This window comes from Mixophyes fleayi, chromosome 11 (assembly GCF_038048845.1).
Source record: "Mixophyes fleayi isolate aMixFle1 chromosome 11, aMixFle1.hap1, whole genome shotgun sequence".
Classification (NCBI taxonomy): Eukaryota; Metazoa; Chordata; class Amphibia; order Anura; family Limnodynastidae; genus Mixophyes; species Mixophyes fleayi.
Window position 1 is genome coordinate 11,337,093 of NC_134412.1, and position 21,005 is coordinate 11,358,097.

The window sequence follows — 21,005 nt, forward strand, 5'->3', positions numbered from 1 at the left end:
CTGGAAAGATTGGCCTTGAGATCCTGACAACAATGATAGTGGGCAAAGACGGATTTTTATGGATCACCAATCAGGTCTTGGTCATTGCATTGATTTTCTCATCTACAGAAGATAGATATTAGCAGCAATGATGCAAATGGAATGAAAAATAGTCAGACCGGTATGTTAATGTCAGACACGTCTTCCGTAATATCCTTTCCGCTCTCAATACACTAAAGTATTCTAAGGAGAAACGGGTAAATAGATTTCAACATTTCTTCACTATAGTTAGGAAAATGAAGGTTTAATAAGAGGCTGGGATGGTTTGGAATGAAATTCAGAGCAAGGAATCCCAGAGGAGGGCCTGGATTCATTGCCATTTGTTGTGCTGCAGTGTTGACAGGCAGCAGCGTTGCCGCTCCACTTAATATACACAAGGACAGGCTTGTTCTCCGACTCAGTCAGTCTTTCTCTTAACCTCTACATTTCCAGGTGGATATATGAACCTCAATAACCTCAATAAGCCGTGCTTCCAAGATTTTACCAACATGCCCCTCCCATTTGTCGGAGCTCCAGTAGCTGCTGCAAGCCAGAAAATTAATTAAGGTAACCAACTTTATATGGCAGTGAAGGAGGTGTGAGCATTTGGACCAATCACAAGCCACACTCTTGGATGCAGCTTGTGATTGGTCCTCCTGCTGACACCTCTTCACTCTTTCTCCAAGTTTTCACAAGAGAAACCCTGCAATAAATAACTGCTCAGGCCAGTCCTCGATGTCCAGATAGAGGTAGCCTCAAAAGGCACTACACACATTTTTTTGGTTAATTCATATTCCTATTTTGTAATACATTATTATCTTTGCTGCTGTCTCCTAGTGGAAACATTCTAGGATAAACACAACTGTTATCCAATTAGTTGCCATTAATATAAGTTAGTATTTATTGAAGAGTATATTATAGACAGGTTTAGGAAATATATCATGAAGGAGTCTGTAGCTTACCAAGTTCTACCTAGACAGCACCACACGTTATGTGCTTAGATGATCATTCTCAGAAGTGAAGTGACCCTGGAAATTATTTGAAACATGTATGGTCCTATACTGTGGGGGACGTTGAGGTGTACACGGTGGTATGCCATACCACCTCTTCACCAACAGTCTTCAATGTAGAACTATCAAATTCCATTCAGTTACATTTTTCATACTGCCACTTCAACCATTGGTCCTAGATGTCAGCACTTATTTGCATATGTATGAAAGATGAATCTTAGTGATGCATTGTGGAGTCTGCACCTCTTGGGCATGACTTAAAGTAGTGACGTACAAGAGTATTTAAACACTTCACTTCATTGGGGACGAAGCCTCTTCTGACCACCGGGAACAGAGAAGCTTACCTTCCAGATGCATGTCACCTTAGACAATTGTCTGGCTGAGTGATATGGAATATACTGAGTACACAATTGACACTGAGTTCCTAAAGGAAGGCCGGTACCCAGTGACAATGAGACAAGCCATAGATGATGCTGTAATGGTAAGAGCTTGAGAGGACGTCCGCTCTAAGTGGCATCCAGGTAGATGTATAGAGTCTGTCCACCTGGCGGTATGAAGTGTGGCAAGGCGCTACAACAATCAGAAAGGGATACTGCGCTTTAGAGTGATGTGAGAGCAAGCCAAGTGGAGTTACCCTGGTAACGCAGAGACAGGAGAGGGAGTGACAGTCCCAATAAGCGACTGAGTGTCGGTTCTGGGGATTGATTATCTAATGCTCTGGCTGATATATTTCAAACAAGAGCTGCGCTGGAGAGAAAAGATGCAATAAAGCTGATTATTTCACAAAATTTATTGACATTGAGTTTGGACTGCACAGCACCAAATTATCTTGTCTTACATGTGCAGAGGAACCTGTCCGTGTACACATGTCCTGTTTCCTGTTCTGAAGATGACTCACCTGGCTGGTGAGTAAGAGACCCTCCAGAGGCAGGTGCTAGGGAATTTGCCCCTCCAGAGGTAGGTGCCAGAGAATTTGCCCCTCCAAAGGCTGCTGTCAGGGAGTTTGCCCCTCCAGAGGCAGGTGCCAGGGAATTATCCCCTTCAGAGGCAGGTGCCAGGGAATTATCCCCTTCAGAGGCAGGTGCCAGGGAATTATCCTAATTCAGAGGCAGGTGCCAGGAAATTTTCCCCTTCAGAGGTAGGTGCCAGTGAATTTGCCTCTCCGGAGGTAAGTGCCAGAGAATTTGCCCCAACAGAGGCTGGTGTCAGGGAGTTTGTCCCTCCAGAGACAGGTGCAATTAAATTTTCCCCTTCAGAGGTAGGTGCCAGAGAATTTGCCCCTCCAGAGGCAGGTGCCAGAGAATTTTTCCCTTCAGAGGTAGGTGCCAGGGAATTTGCCCCTCCAGAGGTAGGTGCCAGAGAATTTGCTCCCCCAGAGGCAGGTGCCAGGGAATGTTTCTCTTCAGAGGTAGATGCCAGGGAATTTACCCCTCCAGAGGTAGGTACCAGAGAGTGTACACCACACCAAAGACAGACAACGCCAAACATGTAAATAGGCAAGACAATGTAGTAACAAAATTTCTTAAAAATCTCCTTTACTTGACATTGTGCTATGTGCACAAACGCACTGTAACCCAAGAGCCACCAATCAGACATTCGCTCTCATTTCCCTAAAATGTACTGGAAAAGCGACAGCTGTGAGATAATCGGTTGCTATCGGTTACAGTACATTTGTGTCATTACACCAGGCTGATAAAGAAGCGCGCCGTGTTTTCTGCCCTGCTTTCTATTTAACCCTCTTCCCGCCAGGCAGCTTTGCTGATTATTTCTAAGACAGATGGTAATTTTAGTTTAAAATAGAAAGCCTCATTACACAGACATAATAGCAGATTTGAGATCTGGCTGCAGACTGTGAATGTCCTATTTCTCGCGCTAAAAAGACATTCTCAAAATCACTGCGCTCCCAATTTGCAGACGGTAACCTTATTTGCCCTCTTCTCATGTTAGTCAATAAAGGCTCCATAAACATATCTAGTAAATCCTGATACTAAACAAGCCCGAAAGGCATTTGACGGGGCTGCTTCTCTTTTCTCTATGTACTAAAGGCAAATTTCCCCAGCTATTCCTGTTCATATATTTATACGTCGTGACCTGTTTAGGCCTAGAGATCACCCACTCATCCGTTCAGTACAAATTCATTTCACATTTTTCGTCTCCATGTTGGTTCAGTAGAAATTGAGATTCACGGTAACTTCTCCACAGACCAATGTTCAGAATCTTCCTTGGTTAAATTACAGTGTGCGCAGCACACAAAGGAAAAATCCTATTAGATTTTGACAGCTCGCCACACTTTAATTTTTCTCTATAAATACCGACGCGGTGGAAGGTATCAAAACCTGCAATGAGTCTTCAATATAAATAAAATCCTTTTCTCTTCTCCCTTAGTATTGCACTCTAATCACCCTTTTCAGCTATTTCGGTGACACCTTCTGTCGTTCAGTAATAAAAACGGTGAGTTGTATGACGGGAGAGGTCCTGAACCGTCTATTCTCAGACGAGACGTGATCGTTTGGCTGCCAAAGACTGCTGTTCCATTAGATAAAGGAACTAGACATTATAATACCCATGAGAAATGCAAGCCCACACACAGGCATGATAGTCATTTAAGGATATCCAGGAGGCTGACTCAGTCCAGTGGGATAAGTAGCACCCTCTTTTATTCCCAAAATTCCATTAATCACTCTCAAATTATCACCCAATGCAATGGAGGAGCCTCTTCACATATGCGGGATTTGGCACGTGGACACGAAATTAAGAGTTTTGCGTGAAACTATGAACAGCTGTTTTTGTGTAACTTAATATGTAACTTAACGTGGCGCTACTGCCAGATATTATAGAACAACATGCACCGGCGGCCATTGACTGAAGGAGCAGACGGGTGCTTTTTTTACCCATCATGCTCTCTTCCGTACAAACTGGCACTGTGCCCGTATGCCCGTATTCAAATACAATCAGATCTCAAGATACGTTTCCATTTGAATATGGATGTAAGTGCGTTCTGGCCATAAGTTACTTGCTGTGTGTAGAAAGACAGAACAGACTGCAGGATACGCACAAGCATATGTACAAAGCTCTTAATACTACATACTAGAGATGCTCACTGACCCTCGTGAACTCGTTTTGGATCTGGAATAGCTTTGTGTTTTTGTTTTTGTTTTTGTTTTGGCAAAACCGCCCACGTGTGTTTTGGTATTGGATTTTTTAGAAAAAATCATAAAATATGCTAAAATCACAAAATTAACCTCAATAACACTAATTTCAAGTCATTTGCAGTCAATTTTGACCACCTCACAGGTCAGAATATTATTTTCATACACTTTCGGACAAATACTGCACTGACCTGGCTGGATGGTCAGCGACAGAGCAATGACACAAACACACGGCAGTTCCTACCACATCTAGGACACATTGGCACACAGCAGTGGCAGAAAAGATAAATGGGGATCCGCCCTCCCTCGCAAATCACAAGATCCGACGACGTAACAATGAATTTTGACTCGTTTTCAAATCCGAGGGCGCGCGAAAGTATCGAGCCGGCTCAGCTCGGTAATCTGATCTGCAAAGTTCAGGAATGTTCGGTTCTCTGGGAACTGAGCCTGAGCATCTCTACTACATACATTACATTAAATACGTAAATCAGGAGGTTCATAATATGTACCCTACATAAAATGCATTTTTATAGATTCTCTTACTTGCCCACACAGGATCTGGCATGCCCTGTAGCTGTTGCAAATGATACAGCTAAAAAACAAGTACTTAAGAGATGCCCTGAACTTAAATCAGCCACATCTGAGTAGGCACGCTCTCGCTGCGCCTATACTGTACATTGCCTACGTTAGTCTACCCCTTCCCTTCGCTGTTCTGCCCCTCAAGATGTAGGCGATTGTAAGTGTTAGTTGCGTTCGGACATGAATTCCATGTAATTGCGTTCATCGGCGGGAGCACCGTTTTGGTGCATGTGCAAAGCTTTTTCACGCAAGATATGGCAGGCAAATGGTCTTACCTCTAAAGATGAATCAGGCCCAATATCAGCATTATTGTGTCCTATAGAGAAGCGCCATAGACCTGCATACATTTTCACTGACTTTTACAGTAACTAAACATCAAAGGCACCTTGAGACACATCCAATGGTAAATACCTCTTTGTATATCTGTGTGTTAATTTGTGTCTCAAAGCAAGTCCCTTCTCCAAACATGAATTCCTACGTGGCTCTCCAATCAAATCACACATCTGCTATTAGCTTCCTGAGACACCAAGATAATGATGAGACTGTTACTGACTAGTTCTCAGAATTCCGTGTAGTTCAGAGTAGAATTCTGTGTAACTCTCTGTGTTCTGCAACCGACATGAAGCTTTATGGAGAAACCTCTTTTATAGGCACATACACAGGATTTAGTCAAGACAAGGGTTTCGGGCTGGGAAGGAACAGGCTCTTCCCCTCAACTTCTCAACAGTGATTTTGGTACATAAGCAATTTCACATCCAGCGACCGTTGCAGAAAGCTGTTTCGTGAATCGTATTCCTGCAAGATGATATTGCCATTGACAGCAACATAAATTAGCAGGAGAAAAACTGACACATCTACTCTACCCATCCTGTAGAGAAGTCCTCATGAGGTCATCTAAAGTTGATACATTTTTTATGGCATTTTAATATTACACAAGGCTTTAGAATCGCCTGGTGTAATGTTGCATTTTTATTGCAACATCATGTTTCAAAGAGGTTTGATGGGAATAAAAAGTATCTTATTGTTAACAAAAGAAATGCGTTGTGGGAGAAGCCCTGGAAATCACTAGGAAAAAGTCTTCCCTTTGAGCTACCTCTATAGCTCTACATAAAAGGATTATGACCCAAATAGCACCTTAGATATCCAGCATTAGGTATATAAAAGTTGTTCTGGAACTTTGGTAGCTCTGTGGTTGGTTCTACAGTTATACAACATTCTCTAGAGTTTATTTAACTATTGTTTTATAAATAGTAGAACATAAGAGGAAAGAGTGTTATGTCACTCCACAGTGCTTGACCATGTAGATATAGTGGTATTATTTTTGTTATACCATGCTCTTAACATTTTGGTCACAAAATAGAACTGCTCTTTGTATACAATTGCATCCAATGTACCAGTCTATTTTCATGGTATTTTGTATGATTGTGTGTCTACTACTGTAAAGTAGTCTGGGTTCAATAAATAACTTTAAAATTAGAACAAGAAACCACATTTAATGTCATACTTTTTGCCATAATTTTTTGCCTACACTACGGGATCTCCTGGATGGTAGATGGGGGAGAGACAACTCATTTTACGTCATCATGGCCAACACTGCTCAATGCCGACATTCGAGTCAACCTAGGGCGCAGAAGAACGCAGGAAGATCAAGTGGATCCTGAAGGGTGACCTACTCTTCCAGGAGAGCTCCCCGAAATTTGAGATTGTCCTGGATGATCCTGGAAGAGTAGGTAAGTACGTTTTAAGTACACCTGTCACACAATAGAGGACATTTACAAAGTGTAAATTAACCATTAAGCAGTCCAAAAGAGGCACAAAGTTAGGACTCCTCGACTTGGGCAAGTGCATCTATAGTTGAGACATAACGCATAGGTTTATGAGAGCAGCCTGTCAATCAAGAATCATTGGGGGAGATCATAGGAAAACCGAGGGGGGGGGGGGGGTTATTAGTGCCTGGAAAACCCCCTCCAAGCCTGGGGCACTGCATAATTGAAGTGGCTGGACCCTGCCCCGCTTCACCCGGCTCTGCTTGAAAAGGGAGAGCTGCGTGCACCTAACAGTAGTGCACGCAGCATTGTCCATGTATATTATGGGGATAGGAAGAGTTGAAGAGCAGCCAAGCACTGTCTAAAATTATAGCCATGCCCCCATGCATGCTGCTCATGCCCACTGGTGGCGTGGTGTGGAGACCCCCCCTCTACAAATCCTGCGTTTGCCCCTGAAGATTCAATACTGCGCCATGTGTCTCCGAAACAGCCCAAGGAGATATATCGTGCCGATGTTGATGCTGAAATCTCTGCTCATACCCCATAGAACTTTGAAGAATAATGTGCAGAGATTCCTTAACGTAAGAGCCGGCAATGTTCACAGCCAGACATCGTGCTGATGTCCAGCGGCATTTTGTGGCCAAGTGAATCTTACCCCCCCCGTCGTGTCTGGATTATTAGTCATTAAGTATCTCGGTGATATCACAAGTTTATTGTAGAGTTATAGGCTGCAATCTCATGAATTTCGGGATCGGCACGCAAAACGGCTGCCGCAGTATTCAGCGATTCAGTACAGGGTAATAGGAAATAAGCAGAAAGAAGAGGAGCAGGAGTTTGTTTACGGTGTGAAACTGGTCATGTGGTGATGACTATATGATCTGTGCATTAATCCTGAACAGTCGAGGTTTAAAGCTTCAGTCATAAATGTTGCGCCTCTCAGGATTTTATATAGGTTGCTGCACAGCTGCTGTGTAACCACACAGTAAATAATCATTTGTCTTCTCTGAGAATGACCTATGCTTTCTATGTTTTTTTCTATCTCAAATGTGCTGCTCTCACTTAGCTCCATAAACCAGTCACCCCCCCACTTTTTTTTTTTTCCTATCCTCCAGTTTACTGTGTCGTTCAGCTAACCTCTGATTTTATGGCAATGTATTCATTCCTTCCTCTTGTAAGAGAGTATGTCTCATCCAAGCAGTGTGTAAAGATAATGAAGTTGGAGATGTTTTTATTAGCAGTAATGTCTCCCTCTATCAGGTCCCAATAAGGATGTTTCTGTATTTATTTCAATAGATTCCGCCGCTGCTGGAGGATAAACATCATTTCACGGGCCCGTCCAGCCGCAAGCAGTCCTGATCAATGTCCGCTCATAGATATCGCTGGTTCTGCCACACATATCAAGTGTAAGGCGTGCCATCAGACAGCACTCGTCTTTCTAAAGTCCCTTCGCTCAGAACAACATTGATTTCTATGACAAAGGATTGTCATTTCTTGTGATTTTCGCTTCACGATTTTTGACACCTGCCGAAGTGTTTCTGCTCCAAAGGCTGACAAAGGAGCCATTATGAAATGATGAGGCAAACATCTCTCTGTTTAGTATCATCAGCTTGCATCTTTTGAAAGGAGCCATTTATAACATGCCTAAAAGCGGTTCTGAGCTCCCCAGAGATACAAGGGTTAATCTGGGCATTGGGATAGGGGGGGGAGTGACAGGGTAATGGCTCTGTATTGCTTTGCATGTCAGACCCTCTGGCAGTGAATAGGCTTTCCTGCAGAGCTGTCTAGCTGATCTGCTTTCCCGTGGGCATATTCGTTGGCATTTTCCCTCTCGTCTGACATCTGTTGGACACACAGCAGTGGAATAATTGAGTTAGTTCATTTTGCGGTGGGTTTGGATGCTTAGATATCGGAGAAGGAGGGTCTGCATCGTTAGAAGCTCCCGTGGGGCAACTGGATATGTGAATGTGTTTTGCATGTGATCCGTGAGTGTCAATGCAATGAGAGGTCAATCACATGAGGTCCGTAGGAAATAAAATATTAGATTGGAAGTGAAGTGTGTGAAAACTGATTACTTCATTCACACATCTTTCCTGTAACCCAGAAATACGTGAGCCTGGGCTATGTGATTGTGGCAAATACAGCTACCTCTTTATCATTCCACCAAACTCCACAATCTGTCTTCAGTGGCCTCTTACCACATTTACAGGTTTCATTGGAACTCAACAAGTCAAAATAGTTAATATGGGTAACTGTCAGATAATTCCCCAAATAATGAAGAATCTTTACTAAGTAGTGAGTGAACTAAATGATCAGGAATGAGTTTCTATAGTAGATATATGGCACACTTCTGAAAGGCATGGATATCTTGAAATGAAGGGGGGTGACCTTTCTTTCCTCTATGCTAAGCAGTCCAAAATACACACGGACCAGTTACCCATTATCTATGGTTTGTACTTTAAGTAAGGCTATAATAGTATAATATGAGGTATAATATGAGGTCACCAAACCATTGTGTTCTGACCAAGTCACAATTGCTGTCCCAAAAAAGAGGTATGTATGAATAATTGGCAAGGTTTCCATGTGGCCCTTCCTTTCCAGCCAAAATCTTTAACTTACAATACTTTTCCATCATTTAGGTTCCTAATGAACATAAATTAACATGGCAAGTGGAATAGGCACCTACAACTGTTTAAGCTCATTTGGGGCCAAAAAGGAAGTTCGGGATGAGTTTTATGACCTGGGAAAATTTCAGGTCAAACAAGTCTCCCTTTTTTAAAAAAAAATAAAGGAAAAATTGGAATTTATAATTCTTAAGTGAAGAAAGTTTAGTTTTTGTGTAGATTACAAATACCAGCTTTAAGAAGATATAAAAAACACAGTAAAAATTAAAAGCATTACTAATAACTATTGTTTCCTGCATGTTTTACTGATTATTTTATGGAGCTAAAATGAGCAGTAATTACTCATTCATCAACAGTCATGTAGGGCTCGAAATACCGCAGTTGAAGTTGGCAAATTCGCCAAGCTCACTGTACGTGAATTTGGATTGGTAATATATTGTTGCTTTGCTTCTCATTTTCTAAAAACCAGGAAGTACTATCATGACTGTTTAGAAGTTCAGAAACTGAATCGTAGCTTTTTGTTTTACCAATTAGCATTGTGTAGATGATTCTGTTTAGAAAATAGCCACACTGGTTTAATGCCCTTACCGTTAAGGTTCAGTATCAGTGTAGCTTTTGGTGGAGAGGGATTAAACGAGGATACTTCCCCATCTTAGTAGTGGTGTCCCCTGTGATCTAGTGAGGACAGGAAATGGGGCAGCCTCAAGCTGTCTGCATCGCTCTACTGGGCATGCACAGACAGTGAGTTCAGCTATATAAAGTGACCAGAGACACAAAAATATATGAGAAACCTGTTCTCTGACATTGCCCACCCTACAAGCTTACCATCTGCATATATTAGTGTACTATAATAGTGTTAAGTACATTAACTGCATAAGCTTGTTATATTGCCTGTCTGTTGCAGTCAATATCAACTGTGAGCAACTGTATATGTATATATCATCTGTTACATCAAAAGTCTAAAAGTTTCTTTTGTTTTAACATCCACCACCAACGCTGCTGACAGCAATTACATATAAGCGCACAAGTGCCCTGTTAATTTGTTTCCTGCCAATAAAGATCACTCCCAACTTTCCCAAAGTCTGGATTTCTAATACTGGAATTTCGAACCCTAAAACGATGGAGCCTCTTTTGTTGGATAGAGAGAATAGAAAGCTGCTGTTGACCACATTTTTCTCACAATCCATCAACTGACTTCAGAATTCTCTAGACATTGATGCCTGGAAAATTTTAATTTTATGGTGTTTGTCTTGGGAATGGTGAGGATACAGAGAGAAAGATAGTAGGAAAGATATGACAAATCATTAGAGATGAGTGAAATTCCTGCAAAATTTTGCACAATTTTAATTTTGCAGCAGAGTAGACTGATTCTCATTAGTGCCAAGTTCTGCCAATCTGTAAGTTATGTTTTTGATTCACCATACTATAGAATGTTTCTCTCTCATATCTATTTGCACATCCATCTACCTATCTATCTCAGATGTACACGTATGCTTCCTTGCTGTACATCCGCATTACTTTCCATCTCAGCTGCATCTTGAATGTCTATTAAGAAAAGAACCTAGGGCCCTACAGTAAGCGCAATGGCGCTGGTGCAAAGTGAGTGCTACGCCAGTCGGTGCAGCATATCTGGCGTGAAATTGCTCTGTGCACACCCAGAAAAACAGGTACACGCATATGCACCTATGCAGAATTGAATGGCATTTGCTCGTACAACCAACTTGCTCCTGGAGAGGTTAGATGGTGTAGGGAAGGGGCTGTGTAGCTAAGGTTGAGTACAGTTTTAATGTACAGAGAATACAGTAAGGGCGTGTTTTGCGCAACAGATGCAGACCGGAAAACAGAAATATTACCCGGTCCAAGCCATATTACTATTGGGTGGTGAAGGTCACCGCTTGAGGTTAGCGGTTTGCCAATGCTCCTATAGGCGCTTTCTTCATTGCAAACGGATATATCATGATTTTGGCTGTGTGTTTAAGCTATTCTTTTTTTAGTTTTTCACGTGCACAAGAAAGGAGGTTTGTTTTGCTTGCATGAGAGAGGTTTTAGAAGTTTTATTGATGCCCAATAACGAATATTTATTTTGCAAGCAAATCAAAGATTCATAATCATCAAACACTCCTCAGATCCATCCTGGAACAAGCTGTGCATGTGGTCTGTCAAGCGATTGGATACATATCGGTATATTGACAACTCATCCACCATAGGTATTAGTAATATATAGGTGTTCAGGCTGCAGTGAGTACAGCTCAGGTAAAATGCTCTGCAGACGTGTAGCAAGATATTTGCAAACCCTCTCGTCTTGTACAGGCGGGAGCATTTAAAATGTTTGTGTTCCAGGTCAGCCCTTATAGAATGCTCATGAATCCTGCACATTAGAAAGCTCAAAGTGCACAGTAATGATCGACTATTCAATACACTCGTGCCTGCTTGATAGAGAAAAGTAAGATCGCTCATGCACAGTCTTGCTGCTTCTATGTGTTCCGAGACTCAAACCGTGGCGGTTCCTGTCTCAGAACACATAGAAGCTTATTTCAGTGTTTCCTATGCATGTTTCATTTCCTTGCTTTTCAAAACATAAATTAAGACCCAAATAATTGAGCCCTAAGGATTCACAGTATGTAAATTGTTTTGCCAATCACGTACAGCAGGGGGCAGGCTTTGTATATTCTGTGGAAATATACATACTTTTAGAATAAAGATGGTTTAAACATTGGACTGATGCTTAGACTGTTATAAAAGAATAAACACTTGATCGCTGGTACAGGTAGGTCCTGAGTAGCCCACATAGTTGACGGGGAAGAGCGTAACATATTCTGTGCAGTTTGTGGCTAGAAGGTTAATCTTTCCTTTCCGCAGTGGATATTCAGCTGCATATGGTCGGCCTTTAATTCCCCGGTTTCTTGTGCTTTCCAGCCTGCTAAACAGTTCTGCTGCGTCACAATGGAACTGTAATCCTCCATTGTCTCAGTCTCTGCGCTTCGCCTCGCTCCCCGTGGCCTGGTGCTTTGTGGCTTCCCAGTGAAGCCAACCTGGGTTATTTTTAACCACCGACGCTATTTCTCAGAATGGATAAAGAAAGATGTATTGAATTGACCACAGGCTAGTTCCTGGCACTGCAAAGACGGCTCACGTTTTTCTTGTTCCGATACTGTAACTTCTGCGGGACCGGAGGAACTATCTGTTATTAATTACATAAAACTTGTGTCTTTTGATTTGGAAGGTAACTGAGGGAGATAAGGACAGGTGCCGGTCAGCTGGACAAAGCCGTAATAGGCTGGGGAGTTTACACATAAAATCTGTGTCATTCCTGACCAATAGAACTCATTCGCTGCGGAAGAGAGCTAGAGAGTGGTCCGTTTTGAATTGGCAACCCCATTTGTGACCCAGGTTTTCAAGAACAGTTAAAAGTAGTTAAACAGTAACATACTAATAAGCAGCAAACAACTAGCATATAATAAAGTTGTTTCTACCCACAAGGGAGGCAAGTTTTAGCCCTGGGGCAAGACTCAACTCAGCAGCCTTTTAGGAACATTTTAATGGAAAAAAAACAATGCAGGTAGCCCACTGAGCAAGCCCAATGTATCCTGCTATGGGACCGCCGGGGGGTAGATGCCCCCCTGCCCCCCCAGCCAGCCCATGTCTATCCTCAGGGGCAAACACAGGATTTTTAAGGGCCCCCCTTAAAAATATATATATAGAGAACTGCTACGCATGCGGCTGTGCTGTATTGTAGTACAATACAGCACCACCACAGACGCTTCTTTGACAGCGCCGCGGCTGCTGTACAGTACAGTGCTGCTGTGTAGGGGCAATGCTTGCGCCCGTTCGTTCGCGGAGGGGAGGCGGTTCTGGAGAACCAGAAAGCCCCCATGCGTGCGCCCCTGCTCATGCCCACCGACATTTTAGTTTTTGCAACCGGCAGAGGTGCACGGTCATCTGATGGTAGGGATGTGCAAAGTACCTGAATCGTTAGGACCCCCCACCTGAAAACACTGATACAGTGTTACCCACAGACAAACCTCCCAACATTTTCAGTCGTCACGGCAAACGCCAGTAAAATTGTTAGTAAATAGAAAAAAATTGCAAATAAAAACGTTTTGCTGATACAAGTCTGTTCTTAAAGGCTAAAATAGAAAATGAAGACTTCTAAATCCAAGAGTGAAAAAAATCATGCAAAGAAAAATGTCAGAAACTATGTAAGTAAATGGAAAAGGGTTCATCAAAACATTTCTACTAGAGAAAACTGTATGTAACAACTGTAACCCTGGATCCTGGAGCAAAGAGATCATGCAATCAAAAATGCCATTAAAAGCCTAAAGGAAAATGTCTGCAAATAAAAACGTTTCGCTTATTTGAATATGCGCATAAAGGGGGAATTTCATAGGACACGTTACTACGTGCACTAGGACTGTTACTACGGTAATAGTGTGCATTGTTACCGTTAGTACGCTAATGTTTAGCGCTGGTTAAAATTACCGCATTAACAGTAATAGAGCGAAGGACGTCTTACTTTCGACAGTAACGCGGCCAATTGAATTCCCCCAAACAGTTATGATATAAGAAATAAGTTGCAATAAATTACAACTGAAATGTATTTTATAGTAACAAATAGACTCTATATCAAATACAGGCACAATTATAACATATTGATCCAAAAATAAATTTAAATCAAAATGAATCATTGAAACCACTAGGGGTGTAAAGATGTTTAAAAGTAAATATCCCAAAGGTTTCGTGTTTATGATATCGGCAAACCTATCGCCCCCCCTCCGGCTATCCTGGGTAATAATCTCAATGACATGAAATGTTAAATATATGGGTTCATTTTTAATTTTCAGTAAAAAAGGAAGCATCATATATTGTTTGAAGAAATGTGTCAATCAAAACAGATGAGTGTTTTTGATAATCTGTGTCCATAATTCCGCAATTCGGTTTGATAAGAAGGAATTGACTATTTGGAATACAGTCAAACCAGGTTCTGTTTGCATTGAGGTAAGTATTGGTTTACTTACATGTAATGGGTGCAGATTAATATTAATGCTTTTTAAATAAACCTATAAGTCCGACAAGCGCATTTCAAAGAATGCACCCACTTCCCGGGAACACCCGGTAAAAGGGGAATGCGTCTACATTTACAGATAATTTAAAAAAACGTCAATGCAAAAGTCAACCTCCCTCCACTTTACTACCACAGCCTTCATTTAGGACTGTGCTGTCAGTTCCACTATACATGCATGAACCAGCTACCCCCCAGACACCGGCCGAACAAAGCTGTACGCTAACCCTTTACACTCGGGCCCAGTATCGTGATGCTCAGCTGACGAGAAGAGATTTGTAAATAAAATATAAAATAGTAATAATAGGAGACTTTTTGTTAAAAGAGACTTCATCAACATCACCAGTTACTTATTCCACTAATTCCGCAGCACTGTACAGAGAACTCACTCACATCAGTCGCTGCCCCATTGGAGCTTACAGTCTAAATTCCCTAACACACACACACACACAGACTAGGGTAAATTTTATAGCAGACAATTAACCTACCAGTATGTTTTTGGAGTGTGGGAGGAAACCGGAGCACCCGGAGGAAACCCACGCACACACGGGGAGAACATACAAACTCCACACAGATAAGGCCATGGTCAGGAATCGAACTCATGACCCCAGTGCTGTGAGGCAGAAGTGCTAACCACTAAGCCACCGTAATGCCCTTAACAGTTGTCCTTGTTAAGCAATGAATCTTTGAGAGTGCAAATGCTGCCATCATGGTCTGCAAATCTATGTGCTTGCCTGTGAAATCAATTCCATTTACACTGCAGTTTTGCACATTTATTAATGACCCATAGAGATCTATTTATAACCTCTCACATTAATTTCTTATCGCAGTGACAAGAAATGAATTAACGTAGCTATTTATGAAGATTCTTCAGCTGGGACAGCGGCTCCAATAAGAGTCTGTTCCAACAACCAGTGTATAGTAAAGTGATTGCGATTGCTAACAAAACAATTAGCGAAACGAAAGGGGAAGGGGGGGGCGCCAAGCCGGCCAAAGAGGGATCTAAAAATCCCTCTCCCACGATGCACTCTCCTTAGGATAGAATGGTTAGTGGTAGGGATCAAGCTCCAAAAAGCTACGCTTTTCGAGAGCTGGATAAATTGGTCCACACCGCAGTCCCCATTGAGAATAATAAAGACTGCTGTATTCTGTAGTAGTTTGCTTAATGTAGGAGATATCTCTCACATCTACCGCGTTAGGCTAATGTTACATAACCCATTAACTTAATTTTGGCTAAACCATATGGAAACAGATGTTTCCGAATGATTTAAGGCTTCACATAAAGACCCCATAGTGAGTAGAGGTGAGATTCACATATGTCATGTAACTAAGCATCAGTCACATGACAGACTGGGAAAACCAGTTAGTCAGACTGAAATAGGCGGGGATAAGGTATAAACAATGGGAGGTTATTGATTGATTGTTTGATTCAAACAACTGGACATAAAGATATGTAAGGCAACGCTGCCACCTTCAAGGCCTCCGCTCTCCCCTCACCCCCCCCCCCCCCCCCACTGCTCCCTACTGATACCCAAGCTCTGACCGACCTCATCTGGCAATCTGGAATTCCAACGCCTGCTTTATTCATTTATGGCTTCCGAAATATCCCTGGAAGGTCTAAACGCAAAGTCTGTTTTTTCCATTTCAGATATTAAAATAAGCAAATCAAAAGAAGCATTATTTGGCTCTGATTAATGTAATAAATTACTAATTTTCCAACTTAGCGATGGTTACCCTTTAAGAACCAGCTGTAGTACCAAAGCAGTTAATGCATCAGTGAGATTATATTACCAGACCTGGCACTAGCTAGTTAGGGAAGGACACTAGCTGTTGATCCTTAAAAAACGTATTGATTATTTTTTATTTATCCATTCATTTCAATGGCAGGTATGTAAAACGAACAGGCACAGCTCTTTCATAAATCAGTCCTTAATAGTTAATCATACAAACTTCCATTCAGCTAATGTGAGGCACTTGTTCATTAGTTGTCCTTCTGAAAGCTCCCCCGATCCCTCATACAGCAACTAGATGAATCAAATTAATTAGAATTAAGTGTGAAGGGAATGTTTACATGAAATTGATTCCGTACACTGATGTCAATGAATGGACAACTACGTACAGACGGTGGTAGAGAAATTGTCGATGATTGTCATTAAAGCCGGCTACGGGTCAGCTCATAGCAATTCCATATTAACTGTCATCAGCAAGAACATTGATGGATAATGACCTAGAAAGCAGCGTTATCAGAAGTTCTGTCCCTCCATTGTCTATTTACAGACCCTGCGGCCTATCAGCCCAATTGTGGGTCAGTGGGAGGAGTCGGGACGAAGCTCCCTTTGTAAACAAATAATGCTATTATATTGTAGTTTCAGCTGACATCTGAGATGTGCCAATCGAAAACCCTGGAAATCCGGAAACAAAGACCAGCGGCCTTTTGTGCGATTGTATAGAGAGCATTAAACGCGATGAGAGGACGGCACCCTTGCAGCTGTTAGTGTTGGTGGATGTGAGGGATGTATTGTTATCTCACAAAAAGAATAAATAAAAAAAAACAACCACACACACATGGCAGTATTCAGCAGCCTGCGAGTTTACGCACACAGTCCTAAGTTTGGTGAAGACATCTTGTTGGGGTAGTGAAAGTGGTAGGAGGGTGTCTGCACTTACCTGAGAGTGATGTTATCACCTTGACAGGCGGTGTAGTTACCATCTGGAGGGACAAATTCTGAGCATTCGACAAGGAGCCCTGGGCAGCAAGATAAGGGAGAGCGGGAAGGACAGGAGGCAGGTGGGGAGAGGACGTGAGTGCGTCAGGTGTAGAGAGTACAACAGGAAGAGTAACAGGAAGAAGGAGAGAAAGAAGATGCAGGAACGAAGGAGAGGAGATATGAAGTAATGGAAGAAAATAGAGAAAGAGATGGGTGGGGACGGCAAAGAGAAAAGATGGGAAGAAAGAAACAGAAACATCATTAGAAACATACTCGTCTTATCCACACAATAGAAATAAATATTTTTTAGTGGCAACATTGACATAGCTAGAATAGAACATGTCCTTCAACTAAACATTGAATTTGACAGCAGATAAGAACCGCTTGGCCGTTCTAGTCTGACCAATTTTTAACCTCAAACCCTATTTCATCCTTTATTCGTTGTTAGAATATTCTTATGTCTAACCCAAGCATGTTTAAATTGCTCTACTGTATTAGCATCTACCACCTCTGATGGGAGGCTAATCCACTTATCCACTACCCTTTCTGTGAAGTAGTTTTTCCTCTGAACCTACTTCCCCCCAGTGTCAGTGCATGTCCTCGTGTTCTAATACTTCTCTTCCTTTGTAGAATGTTTCCCTCTTGTACCTTGTTATAACCCTTGATATATTTGAAAGTTTTTATCATGTCTCCCCGTTCCAAACTATACGAACTATAAGATCTTTTAGTCTTTCCGGGTAAGTTTTGTGTTGTAGGCCATGCACCATTTTAGTTGCCCTTCTTTGTACAGTCTCTAATGTATTTATATCCTTCTGGAGATATGGTCATACCAATTCATATCTGGCTACATTCTTCCTGCTATATCTTCAGCTTGTTTTGGAGGTTTTCACCCTCCGTAAAGAATCGATATAACTAAACTATAAACTAAAGTATTGCGAAAATGTAACATTTACACATTTATAATATAGCAATTCTCATATCTTCCCCAAACACAACATATTTCACAAATTAAAAAAAAAAATGCTTTAAACACAACAACAGCCATCTCTAAATATGTTTAGTTGCAGCCAGATATTGAAACATTTGTGTTTGAGTGTGTATGTACACACACACACACACACACACACACACACACACACACACACACACACACACACACAGGAAATATACTGTGTACGCTACTAGACATTACTGCAGAATTTCTCAAGTAACAACATATTAAATTAAAATCCAGAAGATTGTTTATTGGGTTGAATTATTTCTATAGTGGCTTTTGGCAGTCTTCGTTGAATATATGTAATAGACCAGATTGCCTTAGCATAAATTCAATTTAATAATATATCAAACTAACACGCAACTTGAATCAGACGTTTTTATATTTGTTTGAGTTAATTAAAGGTTGATCTGTAGATTTAATAGCCAAGGGCGTAAACACAACCACAGCAGATTGTGTGACTGCTGCGGGTCCTTGTCGTACAGAGGGCCCCATCTCGAAAAATAAATCCCTCTAAAAGACCCTCAGTCTAGCTGTATGTAAATGCATGTGGAGCGATATAAGTAATATATCAGCGGCCTGGCCAGACTTGTCCTGTGGCCCCAGCTCTGTGCTCACTCTGACTTCTTCTCTGATTTCTTATAAAGCAAAGAATGAGACTGAACCTGAACCTTCCATGTTATGAGACCCCCTGTGTACTCTGCAGGGAGGTCACGCAGCACATCAATGGATGAGTGGGGGGGGGGGGCTGCGTTTAGGCTGATGGCCCCACTTCCCTTATGAGGTGGAAGTTTTAGTGTCATTTGGGAATGTCTGAGTGGCATTTGGGGAGATCTTAGTATTATATTGATGGTATCTGGTGAGGATTGAGTGGCACATTGGGAGGTCTGTGTGGCATGTGGGGGAACTGAGTGGCAGGTTGGGAGGTCAGTGTGGCATTTGGGGAGGACTAAGTGGCACATTGGGATGTCTATGTGGCATGTGGGGGGACTGAGTGGCACATAGGGAGGTCTGTGTGGCATGTGGAGGTCTGTTTCGCATGTGGCACATTGGGAGGTCTGTGTGGCATGTGGGGATGGACTCAGTGGCACATTGGGAGGTCTGTGTGGCATGTGGGGGGGACTGAGTGGCACGTTGGATGGTCTGTGTGGCATGTGTGGGGACTGAGTGGCACATTGGGAGGTCTGTGTGGCATGTGGGGGAACTGAGTGGCACATTGGGAGGTCTGTGTGGCAAGTGGGGGGGACTGAGTGGCACGTAGGGAGGTCTGTGTGGCATGTGGTGGGGCTGAGTGGCACATAGGGAAGTCTGTGTGGCAAGTGGGTGGTGTGCGTGGCACCTAGAGAGGTCTGTGTGGCATGTGGGGGGACTGAGTGGTACATAGGGAGGTCTGTGTGGCATGTGGGGGGACTGAGTGGTACATAGGGAGGTCTGTGTGGCATGTGGGGGGACTGAGTGGTACATAGGGAGGTCTGTGTGGCATGTGGTGGGGCTGAGTGGCACATTGCGAGGTCTGTGTGACATGTGGAGAGGTCTGTGTGGCATGTGGGGGGACTGAGTGGTACATAGGGAGGTCTGTGTGGCATGTGGTGGGGCTGAGTGGCACATTGCGAGGTCTGTGTGACATGTGGAGAGGTCTGTGTGGCATGTGGGGGGACTGACTGCCACGTAGGGATGTCTGTGTGGCATGTGGGGGGACAGAGTGGCACGTGAGGACTGCGTTACATGTGCCGATTTCTGAGTTGCATTTGTGGGGAGTTTTGCAGTACATATTGGATCTGAGTGTATGGGGTCTTTTTATGGTAAGTGGGGTTTTCGAGTGCTTGCGGGGGCATTTTATGGCATGTGGAGGGATTTTGGAGCAAGTGGCAGGAAATGGAGGAATTTGGGATAAGTGGTTGAGTTTTTGAGGTCACTTGGGGACTGTTTTTTAAGGATATTGTGTCGCCCTTTGGATGACTGTATACAATACAATATGTAGTCTAGGCCTTGGCAAATATATAATCGGAACACTGCAGTATTGGAAGGAACAATTCACAGTGGGCGGTTTGGAAAGTAGAAGGTCTAGTAACCTTAAGGGGTATATTTACTAAACTGCGGGTTGAAAAAGTGGAGATGTTGTCTATAGCAACCAATCAGATTCTAGCTTTCATTTATTTAGTGCATTCTACAAAATGAAAGCTAGAATCTGATTGGTTGCTATAGGCAACATCTCCACTTTTTCAAACCCGCAGTTTAGTAAATCTAGCCCTAAGACTTGGCTGAGACAAGAGACTCTCCACAGCACCCCCTAGTGCTTGATGGCCGATGACATGTACCAGTCTTACAATTACCCTGCCTGTCAGGTAAAACTGTACATGCTATCCTCTTCTTGCAGGCTTAAACATGTTTCTCTATCTCTGCAAGGGGTGCCTAGACACTGTGCTGCTTGAGGCGTCCTTCTCATCCCAAAATAAATACCTACTAAAAAATTTCACGCACATTATAGTTTTCCCTTATTCCATGGTTTTTACTAAAGACATGAGCACCAGGTCAACCAATCAGCAAAATCAAAACAAGAAATAAGTGCAATTAACGTGACATATCTTAGCTGCCCTTTGAACTGTGGCACCCTAGGAGGATGCCTACATAGGCTTTTTTTGTGCCTTATTTAATAACACAATCCTTTCAATGCCTCATTCAGAACATAAATAAGTATTAATACAACTCTGCATTTATTTCTATCCTTGTGACGTTTATTTTCTATTGTTCAGGAGTTGTATATTGTGTCTGGTACAAGCACAATCTCGTCTTGGTGCCCGGTAATATATGGCGCGCTTGAAAACGTAAGCAAAAAATCATTTTTACTTGTATTGGTTTTTGTTGTTTATGACTGTTCAGTGATATATCTTCACAGAGAGCCCCTGTGCCAGCACGAGGGAGGCGCTGGTATCTGGCTGATAAATGTCCTGCAAATTGCCGCATTTCTCATGGTATGGACCGCTGTTAGACTGTAACGCTTCCTCTGCCAGCAGGGACTGCAGTGAGTTACGAAGCTGGAGAGCGCAGTCCCCCGCTGCTTGCATAAGAGGTTTGGGAGACTTGGAGCCTCAATCTCCTAA

At 42.5% G+C, this 21,005-nt stretch overlaps 1 protein-coding gene across 1 annotated transcript in view; it reads right to left on the reverse strand.

Moving 5' to 3' along the window:
* The window catches only part of IGLON5 (IgLON family member 5), a 275,347-nt gene that overhangs the window by 57,653 nt on the left and 196,689 nt on the right, over window positions 1–21,005 (reverse strand). Inside the window, exon 2 of the mRNA XM_075191097.1 lies at window positions 16,870–16,948. Within this exon, the coding sequence (XP_075047198.1) occupies window positions 16,870–16,948 (79 nt within the window). The remainder of the gene's footprint in view (window positions 1–16,869; window positions 16,949–21,005) is intronic.